This window comes from Pinus tabuliformis, chromosome X, assembly GCF_031772625.1.
Source record: "Pinus tabuliformis cultivar Carrire ecotype Pingquan chromosome X, CPIR1, whole genome shotgun sequence".
In the NCBI taxonomy this organism is placed as follows: Eukaryota; Viridiplantae; Streptophyta; class Pinopsida; order Pinales; family Pinaceae; genus Pinus; species Pinus tabuliformis.
Genome location: NC_142308.1, coordinates 106,358,995 through 106,375,813, shown reverse-complemented (window position 1 = coordinate 106,375,813; position 16,819 = coordinate 106,358,995). Strand labels below are relative to the sequence as shown.

Below are 16,819 nucleotides of genomic sequence, written 5' to 3'. Positions count from 1 at the left end.
ATATATTCCATTGTGTATTAAAAATAGAAAACTTGCATTTCTAATTAAACAACGATGATTAGACTAAATTGATAACAAAAACCACTAATTTTAAATTTTGCCTATCGAACAAGGTAAAAACAACCTCCACTATGCCAAGGGGTGAGCAGGTGAGCAACAAAATTCAAGATTGCTCGTACAATCAAGCTATATCCTCACCTTCGTGGTTCTTTATTATATATATGAAATAAAGATACTTCTATATATGAACTTTTTAATATTTTATATAATCAATAAAATAATTATATATTTAACCATTGACCAAGTATTTTAGAACATTATAATAAAGTATATAGATTATATTTAGTCATTGACCAAGTATTTTAGAACATTATAATAAAGTATATAGATTAAAGAGATATAAATTTATAGATTAAAGAGATATAAATTTATGTAAAATCAAGCTTTATCCTTATCTTCGGTGGTTCTTTATTATATATAAAAAATTAAGATACTTCTATATATGATTTTTAAAATATTTTTATACCATCAATAAAATGATTATATATTTAGTTACTGACAAAGTATTTTAGAAAATTATAATAAAATATATAGATTAAAGAGATATAAATTTATCATAAATTTTTTAGGTTAAACATTTTAATGAAATTATTTTTTAACTTAATGATAATAAGATATTATGCTTGCTGAAATCATATTTCAACAACTAAAATTAACAAATTGCAACGAATGAAATTAACAATAAAATTGTTTATAATACAAATTATACATAATTACAATTGGAGTTGTTTTGAGTGAGACTTTTTGGAGTTTTCTGGTGTCGGAATCTAATGGAAAATTTGTGGTGAAATTTTGATTTGTTTTATTTAAACTAGTTTTTGACTATATATATGGATTCAACACCCTGAAAAACCCCTAAGACACTTTAATTGTGTAGGTTTACCCATCAAACTTGTGATTTCAATAAAATTCCTACCAGATTTTAGAGAAATTAGACAAAAAATCCACAAAAATACTTTCAAAAAATCACACTAAAAACAACTCCATTACCATATCTCAATTTAACAAACAATAAAACATACCACTAGTAAAGTATTAATTTAAATATTTTGACTTTAATTTTTCTATTTTAAATTAAACTACGAAGACCAACTGCTATGTAATCTAAATTTTCATTTCTGAAATTAAAATGCATCTACGTTTTTCGCTTTGAGAAAATGGAAAAGCGATGGCATCTCCCGCCCAGATATGTATAGACAAGTAGATTCCACGTCGATATATATATATAGATACAGGTCTAATTCGCGGTGTGGAATAACTCAACAAATTTCAAAATCTACAAACAGTCTCTCTCCACTCTAAAACCCTACTACTCCAGTAGTGTTGGGTTTTAAGGGTTTTACTCTACAAATGCCGAGCTCCACACAGACAATGCAGCCAAACTGAGCACAAGTGAGCATAATTGCATTGATTTCTTTCTCAAATCAATCAATGGCTTTGTCTGGTCGCCTTTTGCAACTTTTCCCTTTAGCTTTCGCTTCCAGGGCTCGAATTTCTCGTTACCATTCATCCCCGGCCTTCATCAACCTCCGAAAATGCCCCTTCAGAACGTCTTTATACTGTCGTGAAGTTCGCCTATTGTCTGGAGTTGCGGGCGGGACGCCACCGAATGAAAACTCTGGAGTAACAAATGCTAAAGGTAAAAGCGATGAGGGGCCAGTTGCAGAAGAGGGCAACGGAATGCAGGGCGAGGGTTTTAATGGAGGAGGTGACGGGAATGGAGCATTTGTTGTTGCAGAACCGTCATCGGATACCAGAGTTTTGCCCGTTGAGCTCCACAAAGAGGCAACGGACTCGTATTTGTCTTACGCGTTGTCGGTATTAGTTGGCCGTGCTCTGCCCGATGTTCGGGACGGACTAAAGCCTGTTCATCGTCGACTTCTGTGAGCATCTTCACTCTTTAAAGTTTTTTAGTGGTTTCAAGTTATCTGCAAATACATTTGTACACAATGGCGGGTGGGCGTGTTTAACTGCTTGTTTGACATTTCGTGGAATTCGATTTTCGGTAGTGGGTGAACACATTACATGTTAGGGTGAAGAATTTAAAATTTATATTGTTCTCTCTTAGGGGACATTTGTAACTTAGAAAATGCTCAAGGTTAATTGGTTAGCAACAGAGGGCGATGATATCCACGGAAAAAATATATCATTGAGAGGGAAACTTAAACCCATCTATTTTTAAAGTTTACTGGAGAAAAATTCTCCGGGTTTGTACCCGGATTCATTCCTTCTTCACACGCAATGCGGGTGGCTTCATCATCATCTCTTTGAAGTTCTGTTTGCAATTCTTCTAGATGTAGAGCACCATCCTCCAACTTATCTTCCTTTGAGTTGTCCCAAGTTTTATATGATGTATCCTCACGAGCCCGATCATAATAATGACACAACAACTTCAAGTTGTAGTGCACATAAACCAAGCTTTTTGCTTGGTTTTCATTGAGTCTGTTTCTTCTCACATTATGGATGAAGTTGTAGGTGCTCCAACGCCTCTCTCCAGAAGAAGTATTTACAACTCGTGAGAGCACTTTTTTTACCAATTTTGGCAAAACTCCCTGCCCGCCATATGTGTCCCACCATGTGATAGCATCCAATTTGTCCCTATCTTCCATTACATGCAAAGAACCAATCACTTCATTGCTAGTGAAGTATGTGCATAATTTAAGACATAGACTAACACACTCCTCCATGTCAGGGACCGACTTGTCTAATTCTTTCATATATCCCTCTTGTACCTCTGGATCAGTATGGGGTTTGGCATTAACCCCACTCCCAGGGGCCAGTTTTCCCAACCAAGATGGAGAGTAGTATTTTGGCATAAGGATATACGCTAAAGGATGTAGTGGAACATTAAGTTTATTCCACCGTGCACACACTCGTTTGTGAATAATATCATACAAGTTGGGATCTTTTTCCTAAACAATATCTTTTATTTGCCCCAACATGTTATCTATCTGCTCATACACCTCCCCAATCATTGGTGCATCTGTATTTGCAAAACAAATCATGTTATAAATGGGTTTGGTGAATTGATAAACTTCCCTCACACGTACCCAAAACTGACCATCAAGAGCAGTGTCCTCCACCTGTTCAAAACCTTGCTTGTTAACTGCGTTTGGAGCCCTGTCCTTTAATACCTACCAGTGTTGACTTGATACTATGCTAGCCAATGACTCTCTTACCTTCAAAAGGCACCTGAAGGCGAGGTAATAGCTACCAAATCTAGTCTTCGCAATCTTCAACAAATTTAAATTTGAGTGACTGCAGGAAAGCCCATGGATATTGCTATGATTTGTAATAAATATTATCATTTTTTTGCCTCTCTTGTACAAATCACCAATCCATTTGTATTGAGGGTTTTTGTTCTTACTAATATCATGCATCAAAAGGTTCATTGTGTGAACCAAACACCCAAACCAAAATATGTTGGGGTATCTATCCTCAATAATTGCTCACGCTGCCTTACAATTAGAAACATTATTAGTGATGACTTGGATGACATTGTATGGGCTAATACGTTCAATTGTTGGAAGTAATGGTTTTGAAATGTTGATGGCGGTCTTGAACTTTTTTGAGTAATCATATGTTGAAAGGAAGATTGCACCACCTTTAGACACAATAAGAACACTTATTAGTGACTTGCCTTTTATATTTGTCCATCAATCAGATACAATGGATACCCCATGCTCATTCCAAGAACTTGCCATTTGACCCAAGGCATGTGCTATTTTTGTTTTTCATGATCAAGTCCCACGGTTCTAGCCCTGTCATACCCAAGGCTCTTGTATCCTTTAGGGGCATCATTAATGGCGGAAACCATTTCATGCCACTAAGGTGAGTGAAGAACATTGAATTTATTCCACATGCAAAGAGAAATCAGACTTTTTTGAATCCACATCATTTTTACCTTTCGTCAAGGAAATCTGATATGGTTATATGCCTCAAAGGGGTGTTTGTTCCTATGCCTCCATATCCACTGCCATGGGAGGATGTTGATGGAGTTCTTTGTCTATGTGATTGTGGGCTATCATCTTCAAAATCACCTTTTGTTTTTTTATATTTATATTTGGCTTCCTCCTCTCCCCTTATGTATTTGGCTTTTACTTGTGCTATCACACTTAATTTTTGATTCCTATTTGTTTACCTCCATCCCATGGCATTGTCCCACAGAGGTGCTTTTTGACACAGGTGTATGAACTTGTGTAATTGCTTTTGCAATGGAGGCATGTAAATTTAGTCGTTCCACCCCATTTCCTTGCTTCAGGCCTAGAAACATATTTTGACAATGAGGTTTGGCTTGCTTTCGTTTTTGTGCCCTCATCTCCACTCTCCTCTTCCTCCTCACCAAGGTACTCGTCTCCGGGGGTTTCAAATCCACCACTACCCACTTCTTTATCACCTTCATCATGATCAACCCTCCTTCTACTCTACAACACCATAATAACAAAAGAGGCAACCAACATCAAGAGAATGCCAAGCCATATCGCCATGATGTTTGAAGTTTTGATTCTTTGAACTTTGGTGGAGTATCTTGCCTATAATAAAATGGAGGAATGGGAATGGGAAAGAGAGAAGAGAACATTTTCATTTAGCAATGAACATATAAAAAACACAAATGTTAGATTAGAGTCATATCCTATCTCTTTGGCCTTCAATCCCAAGCTCTAATCTCCCTTGCAACCTCTTCAAGCTCCCTAGCAATCTTCTCAATCTTTCTCCTCAACTCAAGCTCCAATTCCAAAAGTCCTCTCTTGCTCTCTCAATGTGCAAATGGTGAGTTATGGGAGAAGAGGAGGGCCTTTTATTTCTTTTGGCCCTTCCCCTCCCTCCCTTGTCGTTGTGTGACCTGCCCATTTCATCCATGGGGAACAATTTTTTCAAGGCGAGAGCAGTTGGGAGCGATCGCTCCCGCCTTACAAAAATCACTCTCGGAGTGATCAGGGAGTGAACGCTCCCAACTGCTCCCTAGTTCGCTCTCGAAAAATTAGGGAACGTGCTCCCGAAATTTACTGCCGCTCCTGAGGTTGCTCTCGATGCTCTATTATCAGGCAACATTTGCCCAAGAGTTGCAACTGATGGGTATTTCGTCAGAGTCATCCAAAATGTACACTTAGACTCATCTGCATGGATGACCATGTTAGCATTTGGAGTGACCTTGACGAACTTCACAGCTATCATTGTTGTTTACAATCAGCCTTTAGGCAACCTTTTGCTATGAGTTGCAATGGATGATAACTATTTTGTCAAAGACAATGTGACTGTTCCATCAAATCACCTAGGATGTGCCCTTGGCCTTGGTTGCATCACATTTTGAGTTCTTAGTACCAATAAAGCCACGATGACTTCTTTTCATATCATTTGATATATCATGTTTTTGGGCTTATAAATCAAAGCTTAAGTAGAGAAAGACAATTTTTCATATCATCAAGAACCAGGCCAGAAAGGGGGTCCACCCATTTAAGTGAAAAGAACAGATCAATTGATATCCAAATAATGACAAAAAGAGGACTTGCAGATAGGACGAAATAGGAAATCACTTCCGTGTTTAGTCAAAGAGGTCAAAATAACCGTCCAAAGGAAAAAGGAAATGAAGAGCTTCAAATTCCCTACGAATTCAAAGGTCACGAAGGCCTTAAGAGATTGATTGAAACATTAAAAACACCCTTCCACTGGGCCCTTTTGAGTCATGTTATTGTTGAGAGTATACTGTGTTAATGATGGCGGTAAGAAATACTTTATGCCATTTTAAAAGTTAGAGGGTGCAAATTCTATATGTAGTTGCAATCGTGTTTGTAACTAGATGCTTTTAGTAGCAGATTGGAGAAGAATCGTTTCAGATTTGGTTGCAATTTGTTTCTTGTTTCAAAGCGGAGTTGCATTGATGTCACAGTTGTAAATTTGCTGTAATCGGTTCACTCAATGAGCTGAGTTTTGTAAAAATAACTTGCTGCCCTCTTTCTCCTCATCTAAATATATAGAGATTTGGCAATTAATAAAATTCATATTTTCTCTCATTTTTTTCACAATAATAGTTAGCTTTTATGTTAAAAACCATGGCCGAATTGTACAATGTAAATTTTAGATCTGTTGGCCATGGTCAGAGTTTCAAAGCTAAGGCTTTTCCAGGATCATCTGTATCATCTTTGGCAGATACACTTCCCTACAAACTATATCAATTACAATAAACTCCAACAATACATATTATTTTTAGAAAAGAAAACAAAATGAATTCATGCTGAAGGTGGGATTCAATTTCTATGTCCCCTTGAGACTCTAGTCCTTCATTTTCCGTGTGCACATTCATGCCCATGGCTGTGTGGAGAGTGCTTCTATTGAGGCTTCCATCGGCTCCAAGTGGAACAATGTGACTGGAATTCTCATATACTTGTAAGGGTTTCCATTGTCTTGCTAGAGAGAACTCTAGATCCGAGCTATTTTTGACATCACAAAATGGGAAACCGTCCAATCGTATATTTCTTGCTTTTAGCCTTGTTGTTCGCTGCCATTTATCTCCAGTTAAAATATTATTGTCTACACGTTGCAAATTGTTAACGATTTCTATTCTTATGGTTTTTATTCCCATCAGTGATGTTGACCCATTCACGTTGAAGCCTTTTTCCCAATACTTATTCCATCAAGATGTAGAGCATCGGTAAGAGTGATCCTTGGGAAAGGGTGCAAGGCCTTGTGATTCCTGGAAGAAGGGTAATAGTTATCCCATCAAGGCCTTGTGATCCTTGGAAGAAGGGTTATAGTTATTCCATTAAGGCCTTGTGGTCCTTGGAAAAAGGGTGCAATCTTGCCATTGATGGAGGGAGACACTTTAAGGCAGGTCATTGCATGCTTTGATCCACGTGTTGGCATAGTTTTCATTGATGGCAAAGGAGTAGCAAGGTATTGTGAATGGCTTGATGTTGTGATGCTCTGTTGTTTGTGGGTGGAGATGTTGATCATTGTTGTGATGCAAAAACATGGCATGAAGAAGTTGTGATGCAAAGGTAAATGATAAATGTTGTTGAGCTAGTGATGTTGATAGGAGTATGTTGCAACCACAGCGATAAGGTTGCAGAACAAAGGTATGTTGCTAATCATGATTGCTTGCTCAGAGGTTGTGATGCTCAAAGGTTATGATGCATGAAATTGTAATTGCAGTGTTCGATTGAAGTGTCATAGAACAGAGGTTGAAGAGGTCTTTGGAGTTTGGTTTTTGTAACCATTAATATTGGCCTATGTTACTTCAATTTTTCAAATATTTTAAGGGTAATTTATTTTTATTTTAAGATTCAAAATTTGACAGGAGTTTGGAAACAAAGAGATAGCCTTGGAATGCGAAGAGACAAGACTTTTCACTTCGTATTCTTGCATGGTATACTAACAACCAACAAAATTTGTTTGTAAAATATGTGATTTTGGAAGAATCAAATGTTAGAGAATATGTTGGAGAGTTGAGCGGTTGTGAGTTTTTGTTACCTGGCTCAAAGAACAACAGATCTGAAGCAGATTTGAGGAGGAGAAGAGGCAGAGACAGAGATGGATGTATGCAGAATTATTGTTTAGGTAAACCGACACATTATATTTTTTATATATCAGGTTGTAGCCTGAAAAAGAACAAGTTGGAGCCTGTTGAGGTAGGAGCCTCTTGTGGGTTGTAGCCTGCAGAAAATTTATGTATGTGGGAGTAGGAGCTTCCTAGCAAGTTGTAGCTTGCAGAATAGTAGACTCTAGAGAGGTTGGAGCCTCCAAAAGTTGATGTAATAGAGGAAGTAGGAGCTTGCCTTTGCATCACAACAACAAATTCGTGGTTTTCTCCCTTTATGGGTTTCCATTTATATATGGTGTCCACATGTGATTTCTTTTATTTGTTGATTTTTATGTTGTGATTTACATGTTAAATATTGGTTATAAGTTAAATTTTTTGTTCATATGATGCTCTTCTTATTAGTTAATAAGTTCAGATAAATATTTGAAGGAAAAGTAAACATAAATTTTATGTCCATGAATGTACTAAATTGATTCACCCCCACTCTCATTTTAGTAAAGTTTCCAACACCATGCTATGAACATTGTGAGATTCAAATTTTCTTAACACATCAAAAAGGAAGTTGTGCTTGGCTCTTTGAAATGCATTTTGCCATATCTATTTTGTTACCATTCCTTTCTCCTTGTAAGTTCAGGCTTGAGTGAATGGCATCCTAGATAAGGATGATGTTGTTTGTGATATGTCCCTTTGACAAAGCCATCCTGTGCTTAGGAAGTAAGGTCAGGCAATAAGTGGCTAGCCAAAAGTTTTACAAGAATCTTGTGTGATTGATTGCATAGAGAGATGGGTCTTGTTATGAACCATTTTGAACAAGGGTTTCACATGTGATTTTAATCACATGCGCTAGACATTTGCAAGGTGTTATGAAGTTTCACTTGTGATTTGTTGACGGTGCTGGACCTGCCAACATGTTAGGGGATCTCCTAGGTAAGAAGTCCCAACTAGACTTCAGACTGTTTGGAGTAGGAGTCCCAGCAGTGGGTAGTACGACATTGCCTTGACTGCGGTTGTGTGCAGAGGTAAGTAAGATGTCCTTGTTGGAAGCAAGGGTGTGACCTTGCAGCAAGTCAAGGAAAGTGCATGAAAGGCTCTAACACACGGAAGGGGAGAAGAGTGCGCCCCTTAGAAGCCTGTGATAGCACGTAGCTTGAAAGGGAACACATGAGCTGAAAGACATCACGAGATGGAAAGTAGGATAACCGACAATCCAAAGTGATGGGTTGTACCAAGAACACGCTTCGATAAGATTCATACAAACACATACGGAATAGTCCATACATACATGCGTAAATTACAACTACATACATCATTAGAGTAACCAGGATAGCTGAACTACAATAACAATATATGCATGAAACATGCTGGCTCTGTTATATTAAAAGAGTGAAAGATCCAATCATACATACAACCATGACAACCACTAGCCCCGATAGCGGAACGTTACAGTCACTGTCGCTTGCTCCTCCAAAGAGATGTACTCGCTCTGCACTGTGGAGAAGCCAAGGCTCGTTACAATACACTCAAATCTTTCTCTAAGGTATACCTATCAGAGCCTTGGCTCCCAAAAGCCTGTACAATGAGTTATGAGGTTCTATATATAGAAAAGGGTGGGGTGACCCTTGACATTCCCCTTTGTGACTCTTAGCCTACCCTCATGACTCTTCAACTTACACATGACTATTTACATTCTACTATCGACACTTGGTCTTTCACTTTACAACATGTTTACAATACAATCTGCATATGTACCCATATGAGACAAAAATGGGTTTGAGTAAGCCATACAAGACATTACTGAGACTTTGACAGCTGTGGGAAGACTAACTCGTCGACATCCTCTTGGTGATTGCTGGTAGCGAACTGATGCCAAGCTTGGTAGTCTGTTATGGTGTCTGTGTACTCTGTGGTGACAATACAATCTGCATGTGTACCCATGTGAGACAAAAATGGGTTTGAGTAAGCCATGCAAGACATCATTGAGACTCAGACAACTGTGGGAAGACTAACTCGTCGACATCCTCTTGGTGATTGATGGTAGCGAACTGATGCCAAGCTTGGTAGTCTGTTATGGTGTCCGTGTACTCTGTGGTGACATCCTTCTGAAAGCGAACTCTTGCCTCCATTGCATTTGGGTACACCGGTTTGGCACCTTTGTCCAACTCGTCAGATAATATGCGCATCATGGTCTTGAGTGCAGCCGGACCAATGACATACTGGTGCATAGTGTCTGCGCTCATCTGCAAATTTGTGTTGGTGGCTATGCGCATCAACTGCTCGAAGTACATGTCCAGCTCTAGTCGGACTTGGTTCTTTTCTTTTGCCTCGGTGAGTGTGCCAATGGATGGGATCGCATGCGTGCGCACAATGACATCCATGCTCCTGAACACTCGTGCATGTGAAGCCTGTAAGTTGGTGATGAGCTGTGGGAGTTCCTCATAGTTCTGGATCTGACTCTAGATGCGTGCTTTCAACTCCACTGCCTTTGGCTTCATCATCTTTGGCAAGTACAACAGGGCTCCCTTGTACCTCATTATCCATATCTACATGTGATCGACAATAGTGTGTATGTCTGTCAAGATGCATGCTCTCCTAACACAACGCTGCTGCCAACCGTTAAGATGGACAATCGACTTGTTCACGGTGACGAACCTGAAGTACAACTTATGCATGACTGTCTTGAGAGACGTTACTTCATCAAGTATTGCTTTCTTCAACTCTGCTCTGTTAGATGTTGTAGCTTGCTCTTCTCCTTGCTTGGTCGCTTGCAACTCCTTAGCCATGCACTTGTTATCGGCTATCAATAATCTCACACTTGAGCTGGTGGCTTTGGCATATGCCTTTGTAGCATTGGCCAATGCAACTGGATGTTTGCTCACATCGGACACAATCACTCATTCTTGAAAATGCACAAGAGATACATAGACATCCGAGGTGGACACTCTGCGGGACTTCACAACTCTTTGTTGTGACTCGTCGAAGGATATGTTGTGCACATCTGCTTCCAGATTGTCCTCAAGGATTTTAGTGTCTCCTTGATCGCTTGGGACTTGCTCTGCTCCCAGATCTGGTGAAGTTGATGGAGTGACCTCTTGGTATTTGGGCATGAGGTTTGTATCCTGATCTTGTTTTGGCTTAACCACATCCGTGTCCATCTGTTCCAACATTTGTTCAATCTCCTGAGCAAAGTCCTGCTCCTGCGACTGCTCACCCTGTTTGCTATCTGCCAACTGTTCTGATGAATCAATAACCTGTATTGGCGCAGTTTCATCAATGTGTGCATGCTGCACCTCTTGCTGTTCCTGTTCCTGCTGCGATTCCTTCTCTCTTTTGCGCAACTCTTGTTCTTCCCTTAGTTGTTGCTTCAACTCTTGCAACTTCTTGTCTGCGTCTTCCAGTTTCTGCTTCTCACTCTGTCTTTGCGTAATCCTTTTGTTGCGCTGTCGTGTCTTTGCCTCAATCTCCAAAGCTGCTCTTAATACAAGTGGATCTGCTTTGAACTTGCAGCTTTGCTCCGCCTCTACGTTGTCGACAACCTTCCTCTTGCCTTTGTCATGCGCAGGTCTGCTGCCCTCTACTACTGTTGATGTTGCTGTTCTCTGAGACACTGCTACCTTGTGCACTGCTAACCACTCTACAGCCACTATGACTGGTTCATTGAGCCTTGAGGAGTTATAGTAGTATCTCCATGGGTCTTCCTCACGCCAATGACATGCCCTGTGGATCCAAGGATGATACACTCTCGCATAGTGGTCTTCCACTAAGCGATGCGGGTCATATGGATTGAAACTTCTGGTGCCGAAGGTGAACCTCTTGAATTCCTTCGTCTCAACCTCAACATGCTTGAGATTCTGGATTTCATCAATGTTTTAGAAAACGGCCGGCTCGGAACCGACTCGACTGAGTTGGTCCGAGCCAGCCTTGGATTTTGTGATCCGGCCATTGAACTGGTTCGGTTGGCCGGGTTAATACCGAGTCGGTCGAGTCCATATCAACCTGGCTGGGTTACGTACGACGGCCATTGAACCCCAAAAAACGACTTTTTTTATTTTTATCTTTTATTTTTGGGGACTCCCTGGGCTTCCCTGTTTGACTCATGGGTTTCCCTGTCTGACTCTGATCCCTAGTATTGATATGCTATTCATGGTAATGTTAAATTCTTAAAGTAAAAGGATGAAAATGAAAATTAAGGAGAATGTCACTTTTACTTAAATTTTTAACATTACTATGATATGACTCAGGATGTTTGAGAGTGGTTCCGACCTCATTGGATTTCATATGGAGAAAGTAGAATTTTAGATTTCATTCAAAATGCAGCAGACTTATCAGTTTTTCAGGATTTCAGGTTTGGGGGATTGCAATGTTTCCATTGAATTTTGTCATGTATTAGGGTATGGAACTCATATTTAATCAAGAGCACCAAGCCCTCTCTGTACCTTGATGTTAGTGACATTGGTTATCGAATTCTTTTGGGATTCGCTCCCAAACTAGGAGCTTTTGAAAATGTCGCTCCCGCTCCCGTTTTCTCTCCCGCTCCCCGCTTTTGCTTCCGCTCCCAAGTAACACGGAGCCAGATGATGTTGGCAACTCTAGTAGTAGCCAGTATTATTAGTCACAAACTTTTGTTGTAGAGGCCATTTCTAGCCTCCTTGGTTATGTGTTTTTGTTTTGATCTCTATATCATCGATGTATTGGACAATGCATTGGGTGCCATTTTGATATAATGGATATATACATGAGCTTACTTTGATCATATGTTGTCTTCTATCTATATTCTAATGCTGTGTGTTTGGAAACATGAATGAAAATCTTTAAAATTATGTGTTTTTATAAAAAATAAATATTTAATGTATTTTTTACAACGACTGAGTCATTGAAATCGAGCCGGCCGAGTCGATACCGAGTCGGAGTCGGAGTCGTAGTTTTAAAACATTGGATTTCATACAACCCAGCCCGCAAAGGAAGAGCGGGCCAAGGTGCCTTTTTCTTCCCGTGCAGTCTCGCTGACAACCCTGTTGAGATGTGGTATGCAACCTCTTGCATGACCAACTTGTCCATGGCAAACTTCGATAAAACATGCAGAGCCTTCTCCGTGCTGTACATCCGGATGAAGGTGTCAAGGGGTCAAGCATACCAATCTGCTATGTTAACCAATGCCTCCATTGATGCCTGTGACATGTAAGGTGGATCCTGCTCAAAGCTTATCCTGTACAACGGGTTGACGAAGTGGTCTGATAGCCGTAGTATAACTCCATGAAAGCTGCACTTGGAGAACAACATGCAATAGGTGTGCACAGAGGTTTCTAAAGGTGTCCATGCCCAACCCAAGCCAGGGAACTGCTGACGGGCATAGATTGCATCAAGAATGTAGGCGGACATGAAGAGCTTTGCTTGCTGACCTTTGGGTGGATGCTGGACATTTGTTACTTGTCCCTTCAGCTAGAGAGCCAACATGTCGGACCAATTGAAAGGTCTTCCTTCATTCACTAGTTGATCCAACACAATCACCCTACTCTGTGGGAGGCTTCTGTATGCTCTTGGACGTTTAAGCGACATGCGAAGATGACCAAGAACTGATAAGCCTTCTGCAGTATCTTTGTCTTATATACTTGGTTGGGTGTTGTCTTGAACTTAGATGGCTCTCTCACCCAGCTCTTCAAGATGTCTCTTGAGTTTGCACTGTTGTTGGGATTGGTGAAGGGTGCATCCATTGTGATCACTGATTGTGGCAAGTGATACATCTCCTGAAAGTTCTCTGCCCTAAAGGTAGCAAGTTTTGTTCCACTGACATTGCTCAACACCATTGTCTCTGGATCAATATGCGAGACAATCCAATGGATCATGTCCTTGCATGGAAATGTAGGATCCCTGAATGCAAGCTGGTATAAGCCAGACTTGTGTATGTTGACATAGACTCTGTGGTCCTCCAGATTCTCCTCGAAGGTGCCTGAAAAAATGTCATTGATGTCCTGCCATTTGATGTTGATCTCCTTGTATATGAACAATTTAGTATTTTCATAGATGGGCAAGCTCATAGACACTTGTTTGACCACATGTCTAGTTGCGCTCTCAATGGTGTCTTTTAACCCTGCTCTCTTGGAAGCCATTGTACCTGTACTGTTGAGAGACTGATGAACACCTATTATACTTGGAGACAAAGCAACACTCATGGCAAACAAAATGTCAGTGAAAAACCAAAAGCAACTTGAGGACTAACATGCAACACACCTGGGTGACTGACTGGGAAATTTGCGCAATTTTCACTTGGAGGCTGACTGCTAGAACTGTGCAAAGCACAGTCTAGATTGCCAGTGAGCTCACTGACTGCTAAAATTGCGCAGAGCACTGTCCAACTTGGCCTACTGAGGACTGGAACTGCGCAATGTGTAGTTTCAGTTAGCATGACTACAACTTGGGAAATTGAACTGCGCAATCCCGGGGGCCAACTGAGGCATTGCCTCTCAGAATTGCGCAGAGCACACCCTAGGAGGCCAGTGTAAGGCAGGCTCTGCGCAATTTCTGGGAGCAAGACAAGGCTTTCCATCCTAGAAATGTGCAGTGCAAGCTGGGCAAGGCAAGGTCTGGACCGAGGCAATTCAGACCTGCTGATGGGTGACTGAAAACAGTCAGGACTGAATGCATGTGCGAAATTGGGTGCAGACATGAGTGAATGAACATGCATGCAATCAATGAGTACATGATATATTAAAACGGGAAAACAATGAAGTGTGTGAAGCGAGTCGTCGTAGCGATGACTGTCAGTGCAAAAACAGTGTCATGCATGCGACAACAAGGAGATGCAATGAAAAACTTGAAACAATGCTTCTACAAGCTAACATGCATTAAAACGACAACAAGTGTTCAACAAAACCAAGCAAACAACACTCACACAAACCGAAATACAAAAAGCGACAGAAAAGCAACAAAAGACATGAAAAGCGGACTTACTTGGAAAAAGTTGCAATAAGTGTGTTGAATGTTCCTAGATGTGTTGGGGATGCCAGAGCTCCAAGATCGAAGTGAAGAATGAGCTCTGAGGCGTCGAATAAATAGTTTTGACAAGATCGAGGCTTATGACGCGCATGCCACAATTCTAGGAAAAAACGACACTTGGCAGGAGGTTTCTAAAATGACTTTTGCATGTAACCTCAGCTGCTAAAAATAGATCCCTAAAATATAGGGATGCTTTTTGCTTTTTTGGAAAAAGCTGCCCATGCATGCAAGGTAAGAGTGCTCAGTTCTGGAGGGAACCAGTCAACTTGTGAGGACATGCAACGGGCAGCAAGCCTCAGGATGACTTTTGCACAGTTGTTGGGCTAAGTGGCTTTGGTTGCCCCTCAAGCTCTGTGCAATTTTTGGACTGAAGCCATAGCTGCCAGCCAGAACTGCGCAAATTCTGAGAGCAAGCCCAATGATGGGCTACTTTGCACAATTTTCAAGGGGAAGGCAGCCTGCATGCTCTGCGCAATTTTGGGGAGCAGCTGGCTGCCTTGATGCTCTGGGCAATTCTGGAGAGCAAGGCGGGTTGCTCTCCAGTTCTGTGCAATTCTCCATGTTATGCCAATAACTGGTCAAAGACCAAGTGACGAGAAGTCAACTTGTGGGTGAAAGGCGAACAAGTTAGTGAACACAAGCTGATAAGCCAAAGAAACACAACTGAAAGCATAAGTACCTGGGCAGTGCAAGACATGCTGCTAAGGATGGTTGGTAGGGTGACTCCAAAACGAACCTAAGGCAAAATTTTGGAGGATGGTTGTAGTCGCTACAACATTATCTTAATTAGAAGGGATGTTTTGCAACATGAACTGGAGATCTGGATTATCTGCATAGTGGGCTGGTGTATCATTTTTCCAGCAATAAGATAAAGTTGAAAATTCTGACATTCTGAATCTCAAGTTAGGGAAGTTTGAAATTCAATGCCATAGGTTGTTTGATTATCCCACTGCTGCAAGGTCAAAGAAGATGGGGTTCTGTCCCAATTATTGCTAGTTGTAATCATACCCATCAAACTTGCCCCAAGTAGCCAACATTCAAGGCACTGTTTCCAGCGCTTAAATTGAATAAGAAGGGCTGGAATCATGACAAGAGATATTACAAGTAGCATGATCATCATTGACTTACTTGCATATGTGTTATTTGTCATCTGATATGGTGGTAGTTACCAAGAGTGAACCCATCCATTCAAAAGCCCATTTGGCACTAGTTTTGGGAATTTTTGTCTGGAATTTTTTTGATTTAACAGAAGTTGATCAAGCTATATCATTGATAAATTTAGAAACTGGGCTTGAAGGGAGAGGAGTGAAGGTGTGAAGGATTGATTGAGCTATAAATTCCAATCAATCTTATCTGTAACAAAATGACTTTAGCAATAGAACAAAGGGAGTCATTAACTTATTTTCAAACCTGAAGCCAGGTTCATGCATGTTCAGACTATGTTTTTCGTCAGTTTTTTTTGTCTTGTAAATATGTTCCAGGCAATATGAAGAGATTGCAGTCCATTTGTTGAAGCAGTCTTTCAGATCTAGGTTGCCTTGTTTTCAGGCATGTAAATCTTGCATTGAATTAGACCCTGTGCAATTGAAGATGAACATTTTAACAACTCAGACATTAAGCTTATTTGGATGAGGCATGCATACTGAACAGGTTCATTCTTATCAGAGAAAAAATTAAAGTGCTTCAAGAAATTGCCATCGCCAGGGCTTTATTGAAAGACTGGGTGACCTGTACATATTAAGGCTTACTAAACGCAAATAGAAGAGATTTGACCTCTATTCGTGGAAGCCTGTGCCCAACTTCAGTTGATATTAGATGGCAAGAAGTATTTATATCCTGCTTGGGGAATTGCTTGGTATTATTTTGTGGCTAATTCAGACACAGTTGCTTTGCTGGGTGATTTTATTTCTGCCTTTTTGTCTCGTATGCCTGAGTCTTTTTTGGAGAAGATGTTGACTAAGTTTAGATCTTGTTTTATGCTCGTTGTCGATGACATTTCTTCTGAAGAGCCTTTCATGCATGATGGTTATACATACTCATGTGTTGGATTTGATGAAGGATGGCAAAAGAAAGCACAAAAAGATGTGTAACTATAGATTGTGGTGGTGGTGTTCTTGAGGACAGAAAAATCACAAAATTGAAGGAAATGTTTGATGGCTGAATACACTTGACAGGAGCTATCTTCTTCCATTCAAACATAAATGTGTTTATCCTTGATGGCTAATTTTTAGG

General features: G+C 40.3%; 1 protein-coding gene across 1 annotated transcript in view; it reads left to right on the top strand.

The window, feature by feature from the left end:
- The first annotated feature begins 1,287 nt into the window (after positions 1-1,287).
- The window catches only part of GYRA (DNA GYRASE A), a 287,743-nt gene continuing 272,211 nt past the window's right edge, over positions 1,288-16,819 (top strand). The window contains exon 1 of the mRNA XM_089450417.1: positions 1,288-1,943. Within this exon, the coding sequence (XP_089306543.1) occupies positions 1,492-1,943 (452 nt within the window). The 5' untranslated portion in view covers positions 1,288-1,491. The remainder of the gene's footprint in view (positions 1,944-16,819) is intronic.